Source organism: Lissotriton vulgaris, unplaced genomic scaffold (genome assembly GCF_964263255.1).
Source record: "Lissotriton vulgaris unplaced genomic scaffold, aLisVul1.2 SCAFFOLD_1074, whole genome shotgun sequence".
Lineage (NCBI taxonomy): Eukaryota > Metazoa > Chordata > Amphibia > Caudata > Salamandridae > Lissotriton > Lissotriton vulgaris.
The window spans coordinates 599,209-621,970 of record NW_028254715.1 but is presented as its reverse complement, the minus strand read 5'-3'; the positions used below and the strand labels follow the sequence as shown (position 1 = coordinate 621,970).

Sequence of the window (22,762 nt, the reverse complement as noted above, 5' to 3'; positions counted from 1 at the left end):
AACGCTCCCAAGCTTTGGAACAGCCTCCCCCTTAACATCCGCAAAGAAAACAATCTCCTCTCATTCCGTAGAATGCTGAAAACCTGGCTGTTCCCTCAATAATCCTCCTCTAGGAGTACTGTCTAACTTAGTTAGCGCTGGCACGCCCGAGGGTAGCTACGCGCTTTAGAAATCCCGAATCAAATCAAATCAAATCATTGAAACCCCTTACTGAGGTGTACCCCCCACACAGTGTACCCCCCCCCCGAGGTTGATGCCTAGTGTCGGGTGGTGATGCCCGCTCCCTGACGCAGCGTGACTGTGGACCTGAGGAGCCTATCGGAGACGGGCCTCTCCATAGCAGGTATCGGAGACGGGCCTCTCCATAGCAGGTGTGACTCCCTGGGGCCGGCGTGATGCCTTGCAGGGGATTATCCTTCATGCCTCATGCCTGGGCAGGAATGGTGGTGCTGGTGTTCAGCACTGCAAGCCCGACCTCTAAACAAGAAGACGCTGGGGCTGGCGTGCCCAATCACACACAGTGTGGGCCTTCCTGGCTTGGCACGGCGCATCAATGATCCTGTGACTGGTGGGGGTATACTCACTAGCCCTCGGCGTCAGAAGGTACTGCTACAGGCGGTTGAGCCTCGGCTGGTGTGTGAGAGCCTGGGGTTGCCAATCTTCACGCTGGGGCGTTGATGACGGGAACCGCATTCTCCCAGCAGCAGGGGCACTTGGGAATGTTCTGGTGTACGGAGGGGGTCTGCGGCTTCTTCATGAATGGGGCTCGGCTGGGCCTGCACCACATTCCCTCGATAGATGCCAGTGAGGAGCAAGGGGTGCCCATCAGAAGCACTAAGTAGTAAGTGCACTGGGTGGATCACTCCCACAGCCCCGCGTCACACAGACCTAACAATACATTGAAGGGGCAATGTACTGCATGCCATCCTGTGCACATCATCATTTACTCCCTACAGCGCATTGTGCTCAACAAAGAGAGAGGAGGCTTTTTCCCCTTGGGGGCAGAACATTTTGGTGGACTCCTGAATTTGCCTACTGCCTGAAAGGATATACAGAACTGGCCACTGGGGAATTTGGGGTGCCCCACCAAGTATATAATCAATCTGCATGACCTGCCTATGATGTGGTCTCTATTACCCTGGTTGGTGCTTTCTACCTGTCCTATGCCCCTAAGGAGAGGGGTGCTATCAGAGGTATACAACATCGATCACTCCTTACCATATGGGGAGGGGCAGGCGGACACTTTCAGACAAATGCGTGGGGACCAAAACGAGACCGTAGCCCTAAGCTGTTGGTGGAAGATCCCTTCAAGGCGGAGCTGATGGCGGCAATTCAGAGCACTAGGGTATCACTGAAAGGCAAGATTTAAACTGTATCCATTGAGGTAACTCTCTTCCACATGGACTTGCAAAAAGTCTCAGAAAAAGTGCATGAGTCAGAGGCGCCCATTGATCATCTCAAGGTTGAAGTGGCCTCCCTAAGGAAACAAATGGCTGGCTTGCTCTCTGAGACAGGGGTATTGGAGGACCGAGTGGAGGATGCAGAGGGGCATGCGCGCCACAATAACATTAGATTTCTGGGCTCCCCTGAACATGCGGAAGGGAGATCAATGGAGCAATTATTAGGACAATGGGTGCAAGACTTGCTGAAATTGATAGGCCTAGCTAACTGTTTTATCATTGAACGGGCACATAGGGCACTGGTCACCCCATCTCCGCCTAGGCCACCTCCCTGTGCGATCATAGCCCGAATGCTATAAGGATATGGACAGTATCCTTTGAGCTGACCGTTAAACAGACATTGCACAGTTTGACAATAATAAGATCTCCATTTACACTGATTACACGCAGTGTGCGCAGGGGGACAGGAAATCCTTTCGGGAAGTCAAGAGACAGTTAAAAAGTATGGGCCTAAAATATATGCTCCTGTATTCAGCCAGACTGCGAGGGATTTCGGGACGGCAAGTCCCACTTCTTTGTCCTGAAGATGTGTGGAGGTGGTTAGAAATGTGGAATAAAGTGAGCAAGAATGCAGCGGTCTCCTGGAGTAGTCGACCATGGCAGGAGGGAACCCAATGCCGACGCTGGAGGGCTAAAGACACTACTCAACCGACCAAGTTGTCCTCTACTGAGGTACAGGACACATTGAGTGTAGTAATTCAGAGTGATGGCACCATGGCAATGACCACTGCCAAAACGGCCCTCGATGGTGAAGACAGGCCTAAGCTACGACAGAGGGCACAGAGATGAGTGAGGTTCAGAGAGTGAGGTGAGAGATTGGGGGAGGGTGCTCCCGGCTTTGTTTGCCTTGGGAGGTACTCATCAGGGGGAGTGCTAGATAATACAGGAGTGCCTGACAACCCCTGGAGAAGACTCAGAATCTGGAAACCTTACCCTCCTGGCTAATTGGTTGGGAGAGGGAAACAGTATAGTGTTCCTTGTAAATTATACAGATTACTAGATAGGGAACAGGTGAGATAGTAATTTTGCTTAGAATGATCACCATTGCAATTGTGTACAGGGAGGGGGGTCTTCCCCACAGTAGTGGTAGACTTTGTTTATTCTTTTTTGTGTGTTGGGTTTATGCTGCTGGTCCTGGCAGCCTTGAATTGACAGGCAAACATTAGTGTTCCTTGTTCGACTGTTGCCGAGGGCCGTGGGGGGTTGTTAATTAATGTTATAATACTGAGCTATTTCAGGAGTTCATTTTGGTTATGTTTGCTGTAAAGTCCATTGCTGCACAACGACAGTGCCATCTTCCATTACGCCTCAAGAGTGGGGAAGTTCAGGACAGTATTGATGACCGCAGATGATGGAATCCAGTAATGTTATTTCCTGGATTGTTTGGTGGTTGCATTGCATGCTTACAAGAAATGCACCATATATCCAATGAGGTCCAGTAATTGGCGGAGAAGTGGAGGGGGCAACTATATTTAGCCACATATTCTTCATATGCTAGAGGGGTGCAATATGGGTAGCTCACGGGGTACCCTTCCACCTTCCACCACATATACACCAAAGCAGATGTAGAAGGAAAATTTGTCCTTGTATAAGGCACACTTGATGGGAAAAACATCACTATTTTAAAACACTTATTCACCTATTACTGATTGATCATCATTTCATCCTGCAGATTCAGGACCTGCTCCAGGATAACACTGAGTCCCCTATAATCTGGGCGATAGATTTCAACTTTGTGGAGGATGGGGATAGAGATTGCCATCCACCTCATGTGGGGACTAAGCTGTTGATGATTTGGTCGCTTTTAGAAGTTCTGCACAATCTAAACTTGGTGAAAAATTGGAGAGCTCTCCAACCGCACACCAGAGAATACACTTGTCATACATTGACACATCACACACACAACCGCCTAGATCACATATTGGTATCTGTGCTCCCCAATTACAATTTAAAAGTGGTGGCATACCTGGGAAGATATTTATCAGATCATACTCTGGTATTGTCTTGTTTACTGTGGTGAGCAGGAGGAGTGATAGGAGGCCATGACGTCTACTCCCAAAAGTCCGCACAGGTGTTATATATAGGACTTCTTGACTGATACACTGACTGCATAAATGGACCATAATTGGGGTACAACATCCAGTAGGGCAAATAAATGGGAGGCAAGGAAGGCAGTCATGTTGGGAGCTTGTATTGGGACCACAAATGGGATATGCAAACCGCTAGAAGTGGAGATGACACGATGTGAGGAGCAATTGGCTGAACGATTGCAGTGGAGATTGGCACAATACCAGAGAGGCAGAGGTTTGCTTAGACACACAGGAAATCACATGAGTTATGGGCACAACTAGATTAATACACACACACACATAATATAGACAACAAATGCAAACGGAGGGAGACAAGCTGGGTAAACTTTTGGCATGGATTCTCCAATGGGGAGCAGGAGATACCACCCATATTGCACCTGTGGGAACAGGGAAGGCAGCTGGTTATGCAACAGGCCATTTTGGTGACATTTCGGACACAACTTCAGGAGGTATAAAGGGCAAGGACCTTCGCTGGATGATACTTCTTAGACTTGCTGTTGAGAATTACATGCTGCATGGGGAGAGGATTGGCCTTACGGCTAGAGTGGTCGACCTCGATGCTCAGGAAATGGGTTCGAGTCTCAGCAGGGACGCTCAAGATCCTGTGATTCTGGGCAAATCACTTAATTTCCCCATGCCCATCAAAAATGAATGTGTCCATCTGTAACTCAACTGGTGCTCATGTAAAGCACTCTGATACCTTCGGGTCATGTCCACGCTATATAAAACTCTGAACACTGGAGGAGTTGAGGGGGGCCCTCAGGGACCTCAACAGATCAAAACCATCAAGATGCGTTTGCTTCCCAGTTGTGTTTTATCAGATTTACTCCATAGTCTCGACAGAGCGGCTGTTGGAGGTGTTTCAAAAGGCACAGACAAAGGGGACTCTCCTGCTCACAATGCAGGAGGGTATCATATGCCTATTGCTTAAGCTAGAAGGGGACGCCACCGATCCAGCTGCATACCGATTTCTCACCACAATCAATTCTGATGTAAAGGTGCTTTACAAGCTTCTAGCGACCAGGCTCCAGGGCGCAATGCCGTATCTAGGTGATAAAGATCAATGCGGAAGCATCCCAGGTAGAAGCTTGGCTCTCAATATTCGTAGGTTGACCCATGTGCTGCATGAAACCACGGACAACGAGCAGGAAATGGCACTAGTGGCCACGGACTTCAAGAAAGTCTTTGACATAGTGGATTGGTCCTACTTGTTGGCTCCACTGGAGGCAATGGGGTTTGAACCCTTTTTCAGTGCTGGATGTTATTGCTGTATACGGACCGACTGGCCTGGGTCAGAGTTGGTGGTTCGGTTTCGACGCCTGGACCCTGGGGAGGGGCATCCTACAAGATTGCCCCCTTCACCCTTGCTACTTGCTCTCGACCTAGAACCCCTAGCGATTTTATTATGGTGGGAGGGGACAGACTGGTGTATTCCGGTGGGGAACACTGTACAGGTAATCTCACTGTACGTGGATGATGCACTTATATACATCAGCTGTCAGAGGAAAGCAGTGACTACCTGATGCGCCATATGATGGTTTTTAGAGAAGTCTCTGGACTTTGGGTCAATCCCCGTAAACCACTTTTATTCCCCCGATGGGGTTTGGTGGGGATACCATGAGAGCATGTACCGGAGCTAGGTTTCCGATGGGGAACAGATAGCTTTTGCTACTTGAGAGTCATGGTGGCTCATACATTGACACATCACACACACAACCGCCTAGATCGCATATTGGTATCTGGGCTCCCCAATTACAATTTAAAAGTGGTGGCATACCTGGGAAGATATTTATCATATCATACTCTGGTATTGTCTTGTTTACTGGGGTGAGCAGGAGGAAGTGATAGGAGACAATGACGTCTACTCCCAAAAGTCCGCACAGGTGTTATATATAGGACTTCTTGACTGATACACTGACTACATAAATGGACCATAATTGGGGTACAACATCCAGTAGGGCAAATAAATGGGAGGCAAGGAAGGCACTCATGCTGGGAGCTTGTATTGGGACCACATATGGCATATGCAAACCGCTAGAAGTGGAGATGACACGATGTGAGGAGCAATTGGCTGAACAATTGCAGTGGAGATTGACACAATACCAGAGAGGCAGAGGTTTGCTTAGACACACAGGAAATCACATGAGTTATGGGCAAAACTAGATAAAGACAAGAAGGGCTCACCGCAAAATAGCAAGAGGGCTGAGGGGCCTCCAGGGGTCCATACAGTTCTGGAATACACCTCCCCTTTCTGTTATGGGCAGAGTGGCCATAGCCAAGATAGCCTTACTCCCTAAATGTCTTTATACTGTGTAGAACTCTTATGACAGTTTGCTAACCTCCTTGGTATGGGCGGCACAAAGCAGTAGAGTAGCCTTAGTGGTATTAAAACGAGATATGAAAGATGAGGGACTGGCCTTACGAGATATACAGCATTATTACTATGCAGCCCATTTATAACATCCAGTGAAGTGGCTTACGGACTCGGATACTGGGAAAAAAGATTACTACAGGGCACAGCTAATGGCATGCCACTGATGCGGCTCCTTATGAGTTGGAGGTGAGCCACTGCACTTGTTCCCTACCTGATACAGCAGCTATTTGGGAGAGGGCAGTTAAAATAGTGCTCTGAAGGATGCCCTTTGAAATGCGACTGTGTGACCTTCCTCCTTTTCATGCAATAGGGGAGCACCTGTCTATGGCCCAGTGGAGGGGAGGTGGCTGCATATTAGCTGGGTATCTCTACCCTGGTGAGGTTTTTACTACTTTTCAGGAAGCTCAGGATACGTTTCAATCAGGAGTAGACCAGTTCCTACATTATGCAAAACTGGAGAATCCTGTTCGAGGCTTGTGGTGTACATTTCAGGCAGGCCCTGGGCCGCCACAGGTGTTGGGTGGGCAGCTCAGATGGTGGCAGAGGGTAGACCTTTGATAAAGCTCTTTATAAGGTCATCAGGGAGGATCTCTCGTAACCACTGATCCAGGCTCCTCAGGCGTGGAAAAGGGAACTCTCTGAACCGTAGCTGATGTGGATTGGAGCATGGTCTGTACGCTGGTCCACAAGGAATGCAGATTCAAGCTCATACATTTCAGCTACCTCCACTGCAAGGACATTACTCCATATGCCTTAGTAAAATGTACACAAATAGGTAGCCCGATGTCCCAGGTGTGGGCAGGATCGGGCATCATTCTTACATTTGGCCTGGCAGTGTAGGGAAGTGGGGATGTACTAGGTTTAGGTGGTTTCGCAGACCGGGGGGCTACAAGGGATCTAGCTACTAATTACTACTCAGGCATGTCTACAGGGTGTGGGACTCAATCCAAAGGCAGAACATTTGTTATAAATGTATGCAGCTGGCTCTCCTTTTGGCAAAGAGGAAGGTGGTGATTGGTTCGATGAGTGCTTGGATTATCCAAGTGAGTCTGTGGATTAGAGATGTTCTGGATTGGAGAGCGACTGAGTAACAGCACATTAGACTGTCCAGATATGATTAAAAGGCTCAGGATGATATTGCCACATGGGTGTCAGTGCTTGAGCACCTCCAAACGTATAGGCATAATGAGGTTGGATCGACTGTTGACACTAGCACTTAGGAGGAAGCATGAGACAAACTAGCATGATGTACTTGGGAAGGGTTTGGCACAGTGCAAAATAACTATATGTTCTGTTATGCACGGCTTCACCTCCAGTACCCAATATCAAACTGTTAAATTTTTCTTTCTCGTGTATCTGTGTCAAGTATATGCAATGCCGGTCATAGCACAAGAGACATGTTTTGCAGGCAACTGGTTGATTTTAGTTTGGCTTTCCTGTTGTTTTTGTTGCTTATTATCTTGTAACACTACAACATTGAAATAATTAAGGTATTAAGAAAATAAAGGCTTAGCTTCTGCATGAAAGATGTGGGCATTTGATATATATGAGGTGCTTTTTGAGCTGTGGATATGTAGTAGACTTTGAATAACCTCCAGCCGTGAATTGTAAATACAGGTAAGATTTTCTAAGAGGTGCTTGCTGAGCTCTAGATAATCTGTAGTTTCTGAGCTGGAAATGGTTGTACTTGCCTCTGGGCCCATTAAATTATGTTCCTTTTGTTTCTTTCAGGGATTCATGGGAACTCCTGGACTTCCTGGCGACACAGGCGAGAAAGGATTGAAGGTGAAGGACACCTGCTTTTCTTGGGTTTTATCCAAAGCAGGATTTGTTCAGATGAACAGTTGTGCTAGGCAAACCATTACTTTTGGGGTTTATAGGGCATCATAAGGGTTGTGCCTCTATGACTCTGTGGTAGTGTTGTCTATTTTTCTGTTAGATACTTGTGTCCGAGTTGAAGGCATAGTACTATTTAGAGGTTGTGCTGAAGCAGTTTGTGTGACAATGATGCTTTCATAGATAGCGGCAGCAGAAGGGATGCAGCACACACTACTATTGCAGCATTCTCACTCCGTCCAAGTAAAATGTATGGTGCGGCAGACCTGCTTTAAAACACTTAGGTCCGGATTAAGAGTTAGGTGGAATTCCATGCAGAAATTATCACCCGCTGCAATTACTATTCACGTCTGGTATCCCCGCATGGAATTCCACCTATTACAAGTTAGACTCCGCAGAATGGGAATAACTGTGCAGACACTGAATTGCTGTGTGGAATTCTGCACGGTAGTCCCTTTTCCGTTTGCCACGTAATCTGAGCAGGTGGTAAATGGAAGCAAGGCCCAGGGTGTGCTGAGGGATGGCATTAGAAGCTAGAGGGCGAGGGTATATATCGTTTTCATGGGGGGGGGCAGCATTGCATGCTCCCCCTTTCCAAAGAAAACTTTGGCAGGGACCTGGGGGGTAGAGGGTTGGTTGTCAAACCCTCATGCAATTAGTTTCGGCTAATAAAATTGTGTCTGGTGTTTCCGTAGCACCTGGAAAATATTGAGTGCAGAAATATTGGGCAACTCATAATAAAGCAGAGTGTAGTTTCAAATGGTAATTCCCGTCCACCTTCCATCAGGACCTCAGTGTTCACTGTCATTATATCTAGAGTCAATCTAGTGCTGGATATCACAGAGAAGAGAGTATTTGTCTTTAACAAAAGCTACGAGCTTGTCTTGGATCTCCTCATCAACAGTTTTGGCCTGTTGAAAGAACTCCATCCGATACCTTGCACCAATTTAATGACCTCAGGCTTAGAGTTACAGTTGGTTGAAATTAATCTGCTTCCACATCCTGCTAAAGAATCTCAGTCTTCTGTCTACTGGCAGTACTCTGTGTTAGGCTTACTGGAATTCTGTTCTTCAGCTACCATGGCCGGTCTTATTGATCCTGACCTCCAGGTACAAGGGAACAGTAAAATGTGACCCTGGTCTGCAAACAGTTCTTTCAAGGGACTTAAACTCCACATATATAAGTGGATGTCACTTGTGAACTAATTCTCGGATATAAAGAGACACAATAGGTGGTGCTGATTGCTCCGTACTAGTGCAGCCAGGGTAAGAAGTCCTAGTTGTCTTTTGTAGGATTTAATATCCCTTGGCACTAGCATTGACCAGACTCGGCAGACTTCACTATTTAGAAAGACAAGCCTATCAGTCTTCAGTTATAAGCACAGGCCTATTTCAGGTGGGTTGATCTTGTCACTTAAGACAATTAATCATCCAGTTTGTCATCCTGAATACCAGTCTCATGGAACTTCTTTGCTAGGAGATTCTGTGTGAAACTTTCCAAGGTGGACTTGATTGGATCCAAGTAGACAACATCAACCACTACTCTTGACAGTCGTGTCGAGGTACATAGTCAAAGAAAGCTCTTAGACTATTGTATCTGCCCCCATCTTAAACCATCATGCCAGTGTTTCATTAATTCATCTATGTAGATATTTCGTTTATATAAATCACCTTTCAGCTTATTAGCAGCTCTGGATCCTGCAAAATCCGAATATTCCACCAGTCTCTTTTTGTTTGATATTTTTTGCAGTGCATTTCACCACTGCTAAATTATCAGAATTTCTTTGAAGTAATAGGCAAATGGTGCACAAAGCAACACACACCTCTTTCTAGTGGCTGGTTAAATGAGGTTTTCAGTTGTGCTACATTGACCTTTTTCTGTAGCTTAAGATGTATCCTATATGGGCTTGTTACATTATCACAATTTGGAGTGCTTGTTCCAGTTGGAATTTTCTGTCCATAAAAGTTTTTTATGCACTTCTTACTTGACTTAATTGTAAGCATAAATGTTATGTATTTTAGACACTTCACTGGCAAATAGGTTGATCATTTTACAACATGCCTACATGTTCATTTATTTTTCACTTCTATATGTAAAATGGTTTGTGTCCTTGCTTGACTGTTAATTTTTACTCCTGAGGGTGTCTTTTACCCCATTCCTATTTGTATCTGCCACATTAGCATATACATCAGTCTTTGAAAGGTTGACATTTCTAATGTTCGGGACACTTGTTTAAGTATGGACTGTTTGTCTCTCTCTCTTGAAATAAACTATGAAACCAGTGGAAAGTCACACCTCTCCAGCACTGGATCTTTCATATATTCATGTGCTTAAACTATTCCCAGATGTCAGACTGGAAAACCCTCAGTAATCAATGTTAACTCAGCTGTATTCTAAAACAGCAACTAACATTGAAAACAAATCGAAAGGCAACCATAGACTACCAGCAGCCCATCCACCTCTTGTCTGATAGAAACCTCTAGCCACAGATTCATTACATTAGAATATTCCTCAGGCTTCTGATTTGATCTGGACATTTTTGAGCTGTCCCCCTTCATGTCCATAGGTGGCATCATTTGGCTCCATGCGGTGTTGATGCCCATCCTTGGTGCCAAACCAATTGTGATCCCTGTCTCCGATACAGAGCCGGACCGTCATTACCCCACGCCAGTTCCGGCGTCACAAGGCCCACACGAACTAACTTGGAGATGGAGCCTTATTTCCCTGACAGGCCCTCTCAGAAACATAAATGGAGAGGATCTGAGAATCCCAATGGCTATTGCGACCACCTAGCACAGTCCATGGCCATAGACACCCGGTATGAGAACCTGGCAGATGCCAGCAGTCTGGACACCTCAGCGACATTGGCCTCCTCTCTCCTCCCACAGTAGCTATAATGGAAGGGGCTTCCTGTGCGATGGTGGTCCAAAGGGCGGTTGAGGTCCTGGACCTTCAGCTGCCAATGGTTGAGATTAATACCATTGTCTTGACAGAGGTTCTTCAACCTGGGCTGTCTCCTGTCAACACTGCCCCACTGCCAGGGACCAAGCCCACTTTCACCCAGGAACCCATCCCTGAGAGCCTGGTGGTCTGGGCCTCAAACTCTAAAATCAATGCTGGCACATTACCTGCCACACCACCAGATAGGGAATCCAAGAGGCTGGATATCTTTGGTATAATAATTTTCTCTTCCACAAGCCTTGGACTGAGGGCTGTGAAGAACGCATGCGTATTTGGCTGCGTGTGCAGTGTAAATTTAGCGGTTCTAAAGAAGAGGTGTTGTGAGCTTGCCTGATTGCCCTCCCGTACAGTGGTTTCTGGATGTTCTCACCTGTCTCTATCTACGCTGAGGCTGTTTTACTGCTAAAATTCCATACTACAGCTTTCTCTCACTTGCAGTGATCCTTTGCTGATGCGGCAATGAATGTCTAATTTTAGACAAGTATTAGTTTTGGTGAAATACCGATGATTATCAGGATTGTTATTTTGCACAGAGATACTGTTTTTGTGATGACTCAAATTGCCTGTGTTCTGACCTTAAGATGTCGCCAGTTGTAACTAAACAACCGTTGGAACCTGCACTGGACATCTATGCCCCCCGCTCTATCCTGCTATATAGCCCAGCAGCTCAGCCCCCAGCGAGTAGGAAAAACTGCTTTCGCAGAAGACCTGCTAACCCCAGCAACGGTACGGAGCGGCCGGAGGGGAGTGGCCTGGGATCGTTGCCGAAGTTACCTGAGGGAGTGGGACTTTTGGGGGATACTCTGGAGCCCCCTGAGTGGGGCGCGTGTCCTGTGAACTTCCCCTTCACCCGACGGCTGCTATATGAATAACAAAGCAGAGAGAGTCCAAAGGGCATGCAGCTCGTGGACGAATGTGCTACAGGGACTGACACGGAAGAACTTCCAGTCGGGGAGACCCTGCTACAATGAGTGCCTCTCTCTTCCAACCCAACTTCCTAAAATGGCCCCCATAAGTATGCCCTCGTCCAAAGCACTCCTACTCCCCTTGTTGGGGATGGATCCAGCATCTTTGCCCTGGAGTCTCAGAGACCCCTCAGAGAGTCTAAAGTGACAAGGGTGTCACACATAGTGGAGGTCTGGGATTGATCCCCTTTCCACTGAGAACCATATCCTTTCCTCCCGGACATCGGACACTGTATTCATGCTGGGTTTTCTACCCCCACCTCTTCCCTCCTTCAGTCTTTTGAGTGTGCCCGTGACCAAAGCACTCCTCTCCCCTTGTTGGGGAGGGATCCAGCATCTATGCCTTGGAGTCTCAGCGACCCCGCTGAGAGAGTCCACCACGTCAAGGGAATCGCACATAACGGAGGACTGGGAATAACCCCTTTACTGTGGGGAACCATTTCCCACCTAGCTGGACGTCAGGCACAGTTACTTCTTCGTCTCCATGCTGTGTCTTCTACCCCCTTCCCACCTCTTCCCTCCCTCACTCTTTGCCTACCTTCCCTAATCCTTTCCTCTCTCCCCTGAATTTCTCTCCCCGTACCCCATTACCCTCCCACGCTCCATTTATTTTGTCCTCTATGATGTTTAAATGTTTTCCCAATGAGACCTAGCTAATTGGCCAATGCCCGGTGGAGCTACCTGATTGCTATAGAAGAGATGGGTTTTGGGACTTCCCCCTCGACCGTCACCTACCCAGCCAGACTTTGTTCAGTCTTTCCTTCGTCTCTCCGCCTTATCTCCCTCCTACCCCTTTACCCTTACCCCCTTCCCCTCTACACTTTCACTTATCTCGTCTTCCATGCTCGTGTAATGTTTGTCTAGCAACTGATGTAAATTGTAACTGATGTAATTTTCTGGAACCTCATGTAAAGCGCTCTGATACCTCCGGGTCTAGCCAGCGCTGTATACAACTCTTAAAATAAAAAAATAACATAAAGTATGGTTGCACCAGTGCTGCCTATGGTCTTGAAGGAAGCCTATGCCATACTTTCCCAAGTTATTGCTGATGGGAGAGATGCAGCAATGTTCACAATCAGATGTGGATTGGATACGACCAACTTGATTGGTACAGCCATTGTTTTCACGGTGAAGACATCTGTCTTTTTGGGGGATGTCCAGGATTCTCTTATGTACATGCCCTTCAACAGCACTTGCTTCTTTGGCAACCAGGCAGGCATTTGTCTGCCTTATGGATAGTAGGATTCAGAAAAGGGGGTGGTGATGAACAGAGTGTCTGAATTAAGCAGACCACTCTTACCCAGTCCAAAGATCAGGGCTTGATCCATCACCGTTATTTATCTCACTGCACCATCCCAGCTCAGAACCTGGCTATATGCAAATCAGTCTGTCCCTGGCCCAGTGCATCATGGGAACAGGGCAGACTAAACTACCAAGCCAATTCTTCACCAGAAAGGAAACAAGCTACCGGTGATGGATCAAGCCCTGATCTTTGGACTGGGTAAGAGTGGTCTGCTTAATTCAGACACTCTGTTCATCACCACCCCCTTTTCTGAATCATTTTTGTCCACCATAAGCGTGGAAGGGTATACTCAGATGTGAGTCCCTAGCTCATTGCACCATCAGGATTCAAGCAAGCCAGGCCGAAGACGGCTGAAATGCCAGAAACCGGTCCCCGGTAGCTTGTTTCCTTCCCAGTATAAGAATTGGCTTGGTAGTTTGGTCTGCCCTGTTCCCATGATGCACTGGGCCAGGGTCAGACTAATTTGCATATACCCAAGTTCTGAGCTGGGATGGTGCAGTGAGCTAAAATACGGTGATGGATCAAGCCCTGATCTTTGGACTGGGTAAGAGTGGTCTGCTTAATTCAGACACTCTGTTCATCACCACCCCCTTTTCTGAATCATTTTTGTCCACCATAAGCGTGGAAGGGTATACTCAGATGTGAGTCCCTAGCTCATTGCACCATCAGGATTTAAGCAAGCCGGGCCGAAGACGGCTGAAATGCCAGAAACCGGTACCCGGTAGCTTGTTTCCTTCCCAGTATAAGAATTGGCTTGGTAGTTTGGTCTGCCCTTTTCCCATGATGCACTGGGCCAGGGTCAGACTAATTTGCATATAGCCAAGTTCTGAGCTGGGATGGTGCAGTGAGCTAAAAAACGGTGATGGATCAAGCCCTGATCTTTAGACTGGGTAAGAGTGGTCTGCTTAATTCAGACACTCTGTTCATCACCACCCCCTTTTCTGAATTATTTTTATCCACCATAAGCGTGGAAGGGTATACTCAGATGTGAGTCCCTAGCTCATTGCACCATCAGGATTCAAGCAAGCCGGGCCGAAGACGGCTGAAATGCCAGAAACCGGTCCCCGGTAGCTTGTTTCCTTCCCAGTATAAGAATTGGCTTGGTAGTTTGGTCTGCCCTGTTCCCATGATGCACTGGGCCAGGGTCAGACTAATTTGCATATAGCCAAGTTCTGAGCTGGGATGGTGCAGTGTGCTAAAAAACGGTGATGGATCAAGCCCTGATCTTTGGACTGGGTAAGAAGGGACGGCTTAATTCAGACACTCTGTTCATCACCACCCCCTTTTCTGAATCATTTATGGATAGTAGGGCCACTGCTAGGTCCTTGGTGCTCATTATAGTCCAGCGACAGCTGTGTTCTGCTCCTTCCATGACTATTGTAGAGGCTACCAGCATTTTCCTTTTCCAACTGACCTCCACGGTCAGCAGACACCTCAGTCCTTTCGTGGCCATGGGCGCAGCTCACACAAACCTGGACGGAACCATGGCCAGAGGTCTACCCAAACCGCTCGCTCCCCGGTAGCTGCAGCCCCAAAGCCTTTTAAATATGTCCTCCCACCATCATGGGCACCCGAGTGGTGGCAGGATTCAGAACAATCTGCCCCAATGGCAGAAGATTACTTCAGAAAAATTGGTGCTTCAGATTGCCCAGCGAAGATACACCCTACCCTGTCAGCAGATTTCACCACCTTTACCACCTTCCCCAAACAGCTGACAGAGGACTACCTTTCACTCTTGTGACAGGAAAGGCGTGCTCTTCTCGCCAAAAGAGCCTTTGAGAGGGGCAGCATCAGAAGTAGGTCATGGTTGCTATTCCAACTACTTTCTGGTGCCGGAAAAGAATGGAGGCCTCCAACCTATCCTAGACTTACGCCCTCTCTACTACTTCCTGAAAAAGGAGAAATTCAAGATGTTCAATTTGATCCACATTCTGTCTGCCTTCGACCCAGGAGACTGGATGGTAGCGATGGACTTACAGGATGCCTACTTCCAGATCCATGTCCTATCTACCCACAGGTGTTACCTGCAGTTCATGGTAGGCCAAGAGCATCATAAGGTCACTGTGCACCCTGTTGGCCTTACTAACACCCCTCAGGTGTTCACCAAAGTGGATGCAGCACATCTTCGAAGGTCAGGGGTTTCAGTATTCCCCTGCCTTGATGACTGTCTGTTGACGGGTGGCTTCCCCTAAACAATCATCTCACACCTCTAGACTATGACAGACCACCTGCATTTGCTCGGGTTCACAGTCAATGTGCCACAGTCACACCTGACTCCCTCTCAGATGCTCCCTTCCATCAGAGCTGTTCAGGATGTATTGCAGTTTTGGGCCTATCCTCTGGGATAGGGTGTCCAAGATATTTGGCTATCGTTCCGATGTTTCAGACTCTTTCCTTGATATTTGTGGGTAACATGGCTTCCTGTATCCTGATGGTAAAATATGCCCAGTGGCATATGCAGACTCTGCAGGGGGATCTGCAGTGTCAGTGGGCACAGTATGAGGGGAATATCTCTGATCTTGTCCAAATATTTAAGGGAACTGCAAAAGATCTGCAGTGGTGGCTCACAGACTGCAATTGGGTCACAGCTCACAGTAGTGACAGATGCATCACTTCTGGGTTGGGGCGGCCATCTGGAGAGGTGGAGATCAGAGGACTCTGACCTTAAGTTAAGTCTCTGCTCCACATCAACCTGTTCGAACTTAGAGCGATTCATCTGACATTGAAAGCCTTTCTTCCTTCCGTCAATAGAAGGCTGTTCAGACACCACTGCCTCCATGTTGTATTGCAACAAGCAGGGCAGGGTGGGGTTGTGGTATCTTTGTCAATATGCCCCTGCCTCTCTGGACATGGCTGGAATGTCATGGCATTTTGCTGGTGGTTCAACATCTGGCAGGCTCTCTGAATGCCAGAGCAGACAAACTCAGCAGTCAATGCCTCGCAGAACATGAATGGCGTATCCATCAGAAGGTAGTGCAATTCTCTTCAGATTTTGGGGAGAACCTTGGTTAGATCTATTCACCAATGCAGAGAAAGCACAATGTCAGCACTTCTACACACTGGACTTTTCAAGGCAGTTCTGGATTCCTTAACACCTGCAGATACCACTACTGCCCAGAGTTTGCAAGAAGATCAGGAACGACTGAACCCTCGTCACCCTAGTGGCTACAGATTTGGCAAGGAGAGTCTGGTATCACGAGCTCCTGAGAATGAGGATCTCCTGTCACAGCAACAGGACCGGGTCCTGCACCCAAACCTGCACACTCTCCATCTACACACATGGAGATTGAGAGGCGACAGTTGAAAGTATTTGACCTCCCTTCCAAAATGTGTGATGTCATTCTGGCATCCCTCCACAAAAACGGTATGAACCTGATGATGGGCCAAACTTGTGCCTTTGTGCGCTATGAAATCCATTGATAGTCTGTCTGCACACTTGTCTGAAGTCATTTTGTTTGCCTTATCTCTTCCCCAGCAAAGACTTGCTTTGGGCACAGTTAAAGGGTATCTTTCCACCATCTCTGCTTTCTTGCGGTCGCCGGATCAACCCTCCCTTTTCAAGTCACCCATTGTGACTCATTTCTTGAGAGGTTTGCAGCACATTTTTCTCCTTACACCTTTCATTATGCCGCTATGAGATCTTAATTTAATTCAAAACCAATGGGGATGATGGACGGAGTGTTGAACATTGCAAGCACTCACCCCCAGTCTACTGATCTGGGTTTAATCTATCATCATTCTTTAGCTCACTCCACCACCTCAGTTCAGACATGGGCATATGCAAATCAGTCTGACCCTGTGCCTCATGGGAACAGTCAAGCCAAACTGCCAAGCCATGTCTCCCCTGAACCGGAAACAAGCATCCTGGGACCGGTTTCGGGCTAACAGCCCAAACGTGGGTCCCTTACTCACGTGGCCACTGGATTCAAGATATCCTGGCTGATGAGGATTATGAACCCGAAACCGGTCCCATGATGCTTGCACTTCTAAGGTAAGAAATTGCAAATTAGATTTTGTCAGCGCGCAGGAACTTGTCACAGGTGCCTCCAAAAGCCTTGTGTGACCCCCATCAAAAGACCCTCTGCAGCTACCTTGTAAATACAGTCTTCTGGTCATGGTGATGTTTACACTCTGGAATTTGGGACCAAGTCACTGTCTACTGATTTTCCTTCATGTTCATGTCAAAAAGGTCATCTTTATCACCTATGACCTGTCAATAACGACAAGACATCTGCCATCAGAACACCATCTTTGATGATTTCACAGACAAAGAGCATGTCTTCTCCACCACTAACAGTAAGTTCGTCAACAAAGATATTGTTGACTGAACCATCGATGTCATTAACTGCTTTGGTTGCAACCTAGTCGATGATGGCATTGACTACAACAATGACTCCAGCATGACCTCAAACACATATTTCATTCAGATTACCGCTCTTGTCATAAGTGCTTCTGATAATGTTTATATCAGAACCATCTGCACAATTTGATCCATCTAAGTTGACAGGGGCTGTGCTAGTGATGGAGGAGGCACAGTCACCCTATATATTCAAATGGTGACGTGATCGGATGCAGCCTTGCAGACAGAGGTACCTGATCTGGCTATTTACTGTGTACCTGAGGACTCTGAAGAAGTATATCATTTTCAAGAGCCCTCATATTATGGATGGCCACCATAGACAAAGGTGGCAGTGGGCAGTGAGCACAGATGGTGTTTTTTTTACTCTGTGAAACATCTAATTAACCACGTATACATCATACTACCCCTAGTAGTTCTGGAGCTTCTTCCACAGGCTCCTCCAACAGATTAAACCCCCCCAATAAAGCTACAGAGGCCCGGGTAGCTTACCTTCTCTTCCAGGGGATACTCATCAATAGTCATTAGCAGTGAATTATCTCCGCCCACGTGCGGGAGCTTGGAGCATATGCAAAAATACATATATATGTGTATGTTTTAGAAAAGAAGTGCGTTGTACTAAATAAACACACACATATACATGTATAACATAACAATATGCAGCCCCATACATATCCAGTAGACTAAAAAGCCAAAAGTACATGTATTTCTCTAGTATGAAAATCACACATATACATATAGTGTGAGAGAAGGACATGCACAGTAATAGCGTTCCACAATAACCTTTTATTTTCATAAAAGAAAATAGGTAATAGCAGGCAATTAGCCTAAGAAAGGCTGCATAAATAAATAACATCCTTGTACAGAAAAAGAAACTGGCAGCTCGCCTTTAAGGCTTCTGGGATCCTGAGCACTTTGCCTTTAAGGCCTCCAGGAGACCCCTGCTCCCATCATGCACCACAGGTGACAGTTAGATCAGTTCTTTTTTCCGGCTCCTTCTGTGAAGAACCTGGAGCTTGAGCTTAACTGATTTTGACTTTTTCCAGTCAGAATTTATATTCTAGCTACTTTTTTTGATATTTCTTGTTACTGCTTGTATTTCCCAGTCTTTTTCTGACTAATTGGTCATTCCGTTTAGTCAGATATGCCACCTTTATTTTATAAATGTCCTTCCTGTGGGAAAAAGATAGCCAAATCCGATCCTCATTCGGTCTGCATCGTGTGCCTACCTTCTTCTCATGACACAGAGATATGCCATCACTGTCTTCAACTTTCAAGAAGAATATTGAAAGACAGAGAGAAGATCTGACTTCTAGGCTTGATGGAGAGAGGAAAACATCATAAAAGTGGCCCAGAGAGTCATCATTCATCTGGAGGGCCCTCCTCTCCGAGAAAACGGCAAAGATCTTCATCACCAGAAGCTAGAAGTAGGAAAAAACATTACAGCATGCATTCGAGACCAACTGAACAAGGAAGGTCGCCGTCGAAGACCAGATCGCCGTCGAGAAGTAAGTCGACGTCGAGGCCAACAAGGCAAATGAGATCAACGTCGAAGACCAGATCGCCGTCGTGGATTAAGTCGACGTCGAGGCCAACGACGCAAATGAGATCAACGTCGAAGACCAGATCGCCGTTGAGGAGTAAGTCGACGTCGACTTAATCCACATCGTCGAGACCTACAAAGCAAGTGAGATCAACGTCGAGGACAAGATCGCTGTCGAGAAGTAAGTTGACGTCGAGACATGTTTCAGGCTCGAAGCATGATAGACCTCCGTCGACGTCGAACCGCACGTCTACATCAATACAGAGGTCGACGTCGAGATCTCCGCCGCCTTCACTAAGTCGAGACACTCCAGATCACCCTCTCGGACCCGTCAGCGGTCTACGTTGATGGCAAGGTTGACGTCGAAGATACCGCATAAACACCAGTGGTCGACGTCGAAGAGACCGACATCAAGGTCTTCGTCCCATAGATCTCTGCCGTCAAGAGTGTCATCTCGACGGTCGTCGTCGATGGTGGCTCATTCTCGTTCAACGTCGAGGCGTTCGACGTTGAGGGACAGGCAAGTTATTCCTGATGAAGGCTTAGAGAGACCGACGTCGAGATCATGGCCCTCGACGTAGAGGGAAGCTACTTCCTCGCCTGGTATAACTATCATACAAGTTACACCGGAGGACTCTCCGGCGAGTAAATCTCCTCCTATCAACATGTCACCCAGATGGTTGGAGGACATTAGGCACTGGAAGATCCAACCCAGACCTACTGAGAGACCTCCTCCCACGGAATCCTCAAGACCTTCCGCTGGTAGGTCCCCGAGGCGTTCCAGCTCTCCATTAAGATGGCGCTCACGCTCAAAAGAGCGCTCATGGTCCCGCCGATCGCATATGCCAAGGAGAAGACAGAGGTCTCCCAAAACGACCTCATCAACAAGGTCATCGTATAGAGACTATTCCCCTACTATATATTCAACTCCACCATCCAGGGTTTCTCCGATTGATGATATTGGGACATTCAACGAGGTGCTCTGTGGAGGTGCCAGCAAGTTGAACATAACCATGACTGTGCCTCAGGTGACTACATCCGTCATATTTGAAACCTTGCACCATCGGGCTTCGGCAAAGCCCCTTCTTCCTTTGGTGGCAGGGTTGTTAAAGCCTGCGATGAAGACTTTTTTGACACCTGCCACAGTGGGCTCGGGTCCCACAAGAATTTCAAAAAAGTACAAGGCCCCAGACCAAGATCCTTTGTTTCTGCGGTCTGATCCGCCACCGGATTCTATTATAGTAGCCACTGCCAGGAAAGCACATTCCAATGCTTCTATTTCATCTGCTCCTCCAGAGAAGGACAGCAAAAACATGGATTCTTTGGGATAGAGAATGTGCAATACTGCAGGATCTGTTATGAAAGTGGTAGTGCAGCCGCTCTACTGGGACGATATGACCGGTCTTTATGGGTCTCTTTAACAAGATTCACAGAGAAATTACCCAAAGAAGATCAAAGGGATTTTCTAGAGATTGTGCAGGAAGGTGGCCCGGTAGCTAACCAGATCATTAGTACAGCGGCCGATTCTGCAGATTTGGCAGCTCATGGATACGCCCATGGCATTCGCTCACGAAGATCAGCATGGCTTCGACTCACGGGTCTTAAACCCTATGCTCAAAGAAAGATAGTTAATCTTCCTTTTAATGGATCATTGTTGTTTGGTTCACACGCGGACAACGAAATGGCAAAAATGAAAACTGAGTTGGATACGCTTATAGCTGTAGGGCTTGAAAAGAAGAAATTTCGTTGTCGCTTTTGCCCCTATGACAAATGCTATTTTCAACAGCGAGGTGAATCCTCTAACTGGTCATCGCAGAACCAAGGCCAAACGCAACAAAGGTACCAGTTCCAACAACGTAGACCAGGACGTGTCAGAGGTGGAAACAAGCAGCAGTCAACAGCACCAAAGCAGCCACAAAAGCAATGAGGTGTGTCTTCCTCCAAAGCTGTTGTCCACTCCGGTGGAAGGAAGTGTTTCATTGCATCTGGAGGAGTGGAAACGTATAACAAAAGACAAATGGGTCATCAACATTGTTCAAAATGGTTATCTTCTCAAAACTCCTCCTCCATCTATACCTCCGAGAGGCATTTCTCCCCGCGACCAACGATTGTTACAAAGGGAGGTAAACTCCTTATTGAAGAAAGGAGCTATAGAAAAACTCCTGCTCCTCAAAGAAACCAAGGAACTACTATTGTAACTTCCTTGCGCAAAAAAGAGGCCCCAGCACAGAATACAGACCTATACTGGACTTGAGACTGTTGAACAAATACATTCGCAGAGAGAAATTTCGAATATTCGCACTCCATCAGATTTTCCCACAGCTTCATCAAGGGGAATGGATGTGCTCCATCGACTTACAGGACACATACTTCCACGTACCAATATCAAAGAAACATCGCAAATTTCTATGATTTTGAGTGTCGTTTCAACATTACCACTACTCAGTTCTCCCGTTCGGGCTCAAATCAGCTCCCCAAACATTCTCCAAATGTATGACTGTGGTGGTCGCTTTTCTCCGCAAGCAGAAAATATTCATATATCCTTACCTGGACGACTGGCTCGTGAAGCGCTCATCTCCAACTCTGCTGCAGGATCATCTCTCGTGCTGCCTCCAGCTTCTTCACAACTTGGGCCTTCACATCAATTTCAAGAAATCCATACTAAATCCAACGCAAAAGATCCATTACCTAGGCTCCTTCCTGGACACCGAAAGAGCAAGCGTGTGTCCTTCAGAGGAGAGGTTGTCATCAATCCAAGCAAAATGCCTGACCCTTCTTCACACGCATCTCCCGACAGTTCAACAGGTGTCATCACTACTGGGATCGATGGTGTCGTGCATCTTTGTAGTACCAAATGCACGATTACACATGCGTCCACAAGGGATTCCCTTTCCACCAGGACCCTCAAACACAGACTTTAGTTACGGACACTTCTCTCCAGGGTTGGGGTGCTCATATGGGCCCTCTGCAAGTAGAAAGGTCTATGGTCGACTCCGAAAAGAGCTACCACATCAACCTTCTAGAGCTGAGAACCGTACATCTAGCTCTCAAGTCCCTGTTTCTGTTGTTCAAGTCTCGCTCCGTTCTAATCCAAACCAACAATACGACGACGATGTATTATTTGAACAAACAGGGAGGTACCCGATCAAGAACACTCTCCATAGAGTCTCAAACCATATGGAACTCGCTTCTTGCGAGAGGCCTGTCAATAGTAGCCATTCATCTACCTGGCTCTCTCAACTCCCAGGCGGACTTCCTCAGCAGAGACTTCGTCAAAGCACACGATTGGGTTCTCAACAACGAGGTCGCTCACAGCATCTTTCGAGAATGGGGAACAACAGACATCGACCTGTTTGCAGACGCGGTAAATGCAAAATGCCCCGTCTTCACATCCAGGTTACCCCAACAAGGATCTCAAGGGAATGCCCTTTTGATCAAATGGTCTCAGAGCTTACTGTACGCTTTTCCACCTATTCCGTTGATACCAGTTGTAATCAACAAACTGTACAGGACCAACTCCAGGATGATCATAATAGCCCCGGAGTGGCCTCGCCAGTGGTGGTTTCTTGACCTCCTTCAACTATCGGAAGTGCCACACAGGAGGTTGCCATGCCGCCCGGATCTCCTATCCAAATAGGCAGGGAGAGTATTCCACCCCAACCTGTCCTCCCTCCGGTTGACAGCATGGCTCCTGAAGTCATACAATATGGACACCTACAATTGAATCCAGACTGTATGGCTATTCCCAAAGAAGAGAAAAGACCTTCCACGATGAGATTGTATGCCTTCAAGTAGAAGCGGTTCTTCCTATGGTGTGTGGACAATGGACATGATCCCATCCCGGGTCAGGAACAGGTGATTTTACCCTACTTG

General features: G+C 47.2%; 1 protein-coding gene across 1 annotated transcript in view; it reads left to right on the top strand.

Annotated features, from left to right (window-relative positions):
* The window catches only part of LOC147659455 (uncharacterized), a 264,915-nt gene that overhangs the window by 144,447 nt on the left and 97,706 nt on the right, over window positions 1-22,762 (top strand). The window contains exon 10 of the mRNA XM_086951745.1: window positions 7,656-7,709. Within this exon, the coding sequence (XP_086807871.1) occupies window positions 7,656-7,709 (54 nt within the window). The remainder of the gene's footprint in view (window positions 1-7,655; window positions 7,710-22,762) is intronic.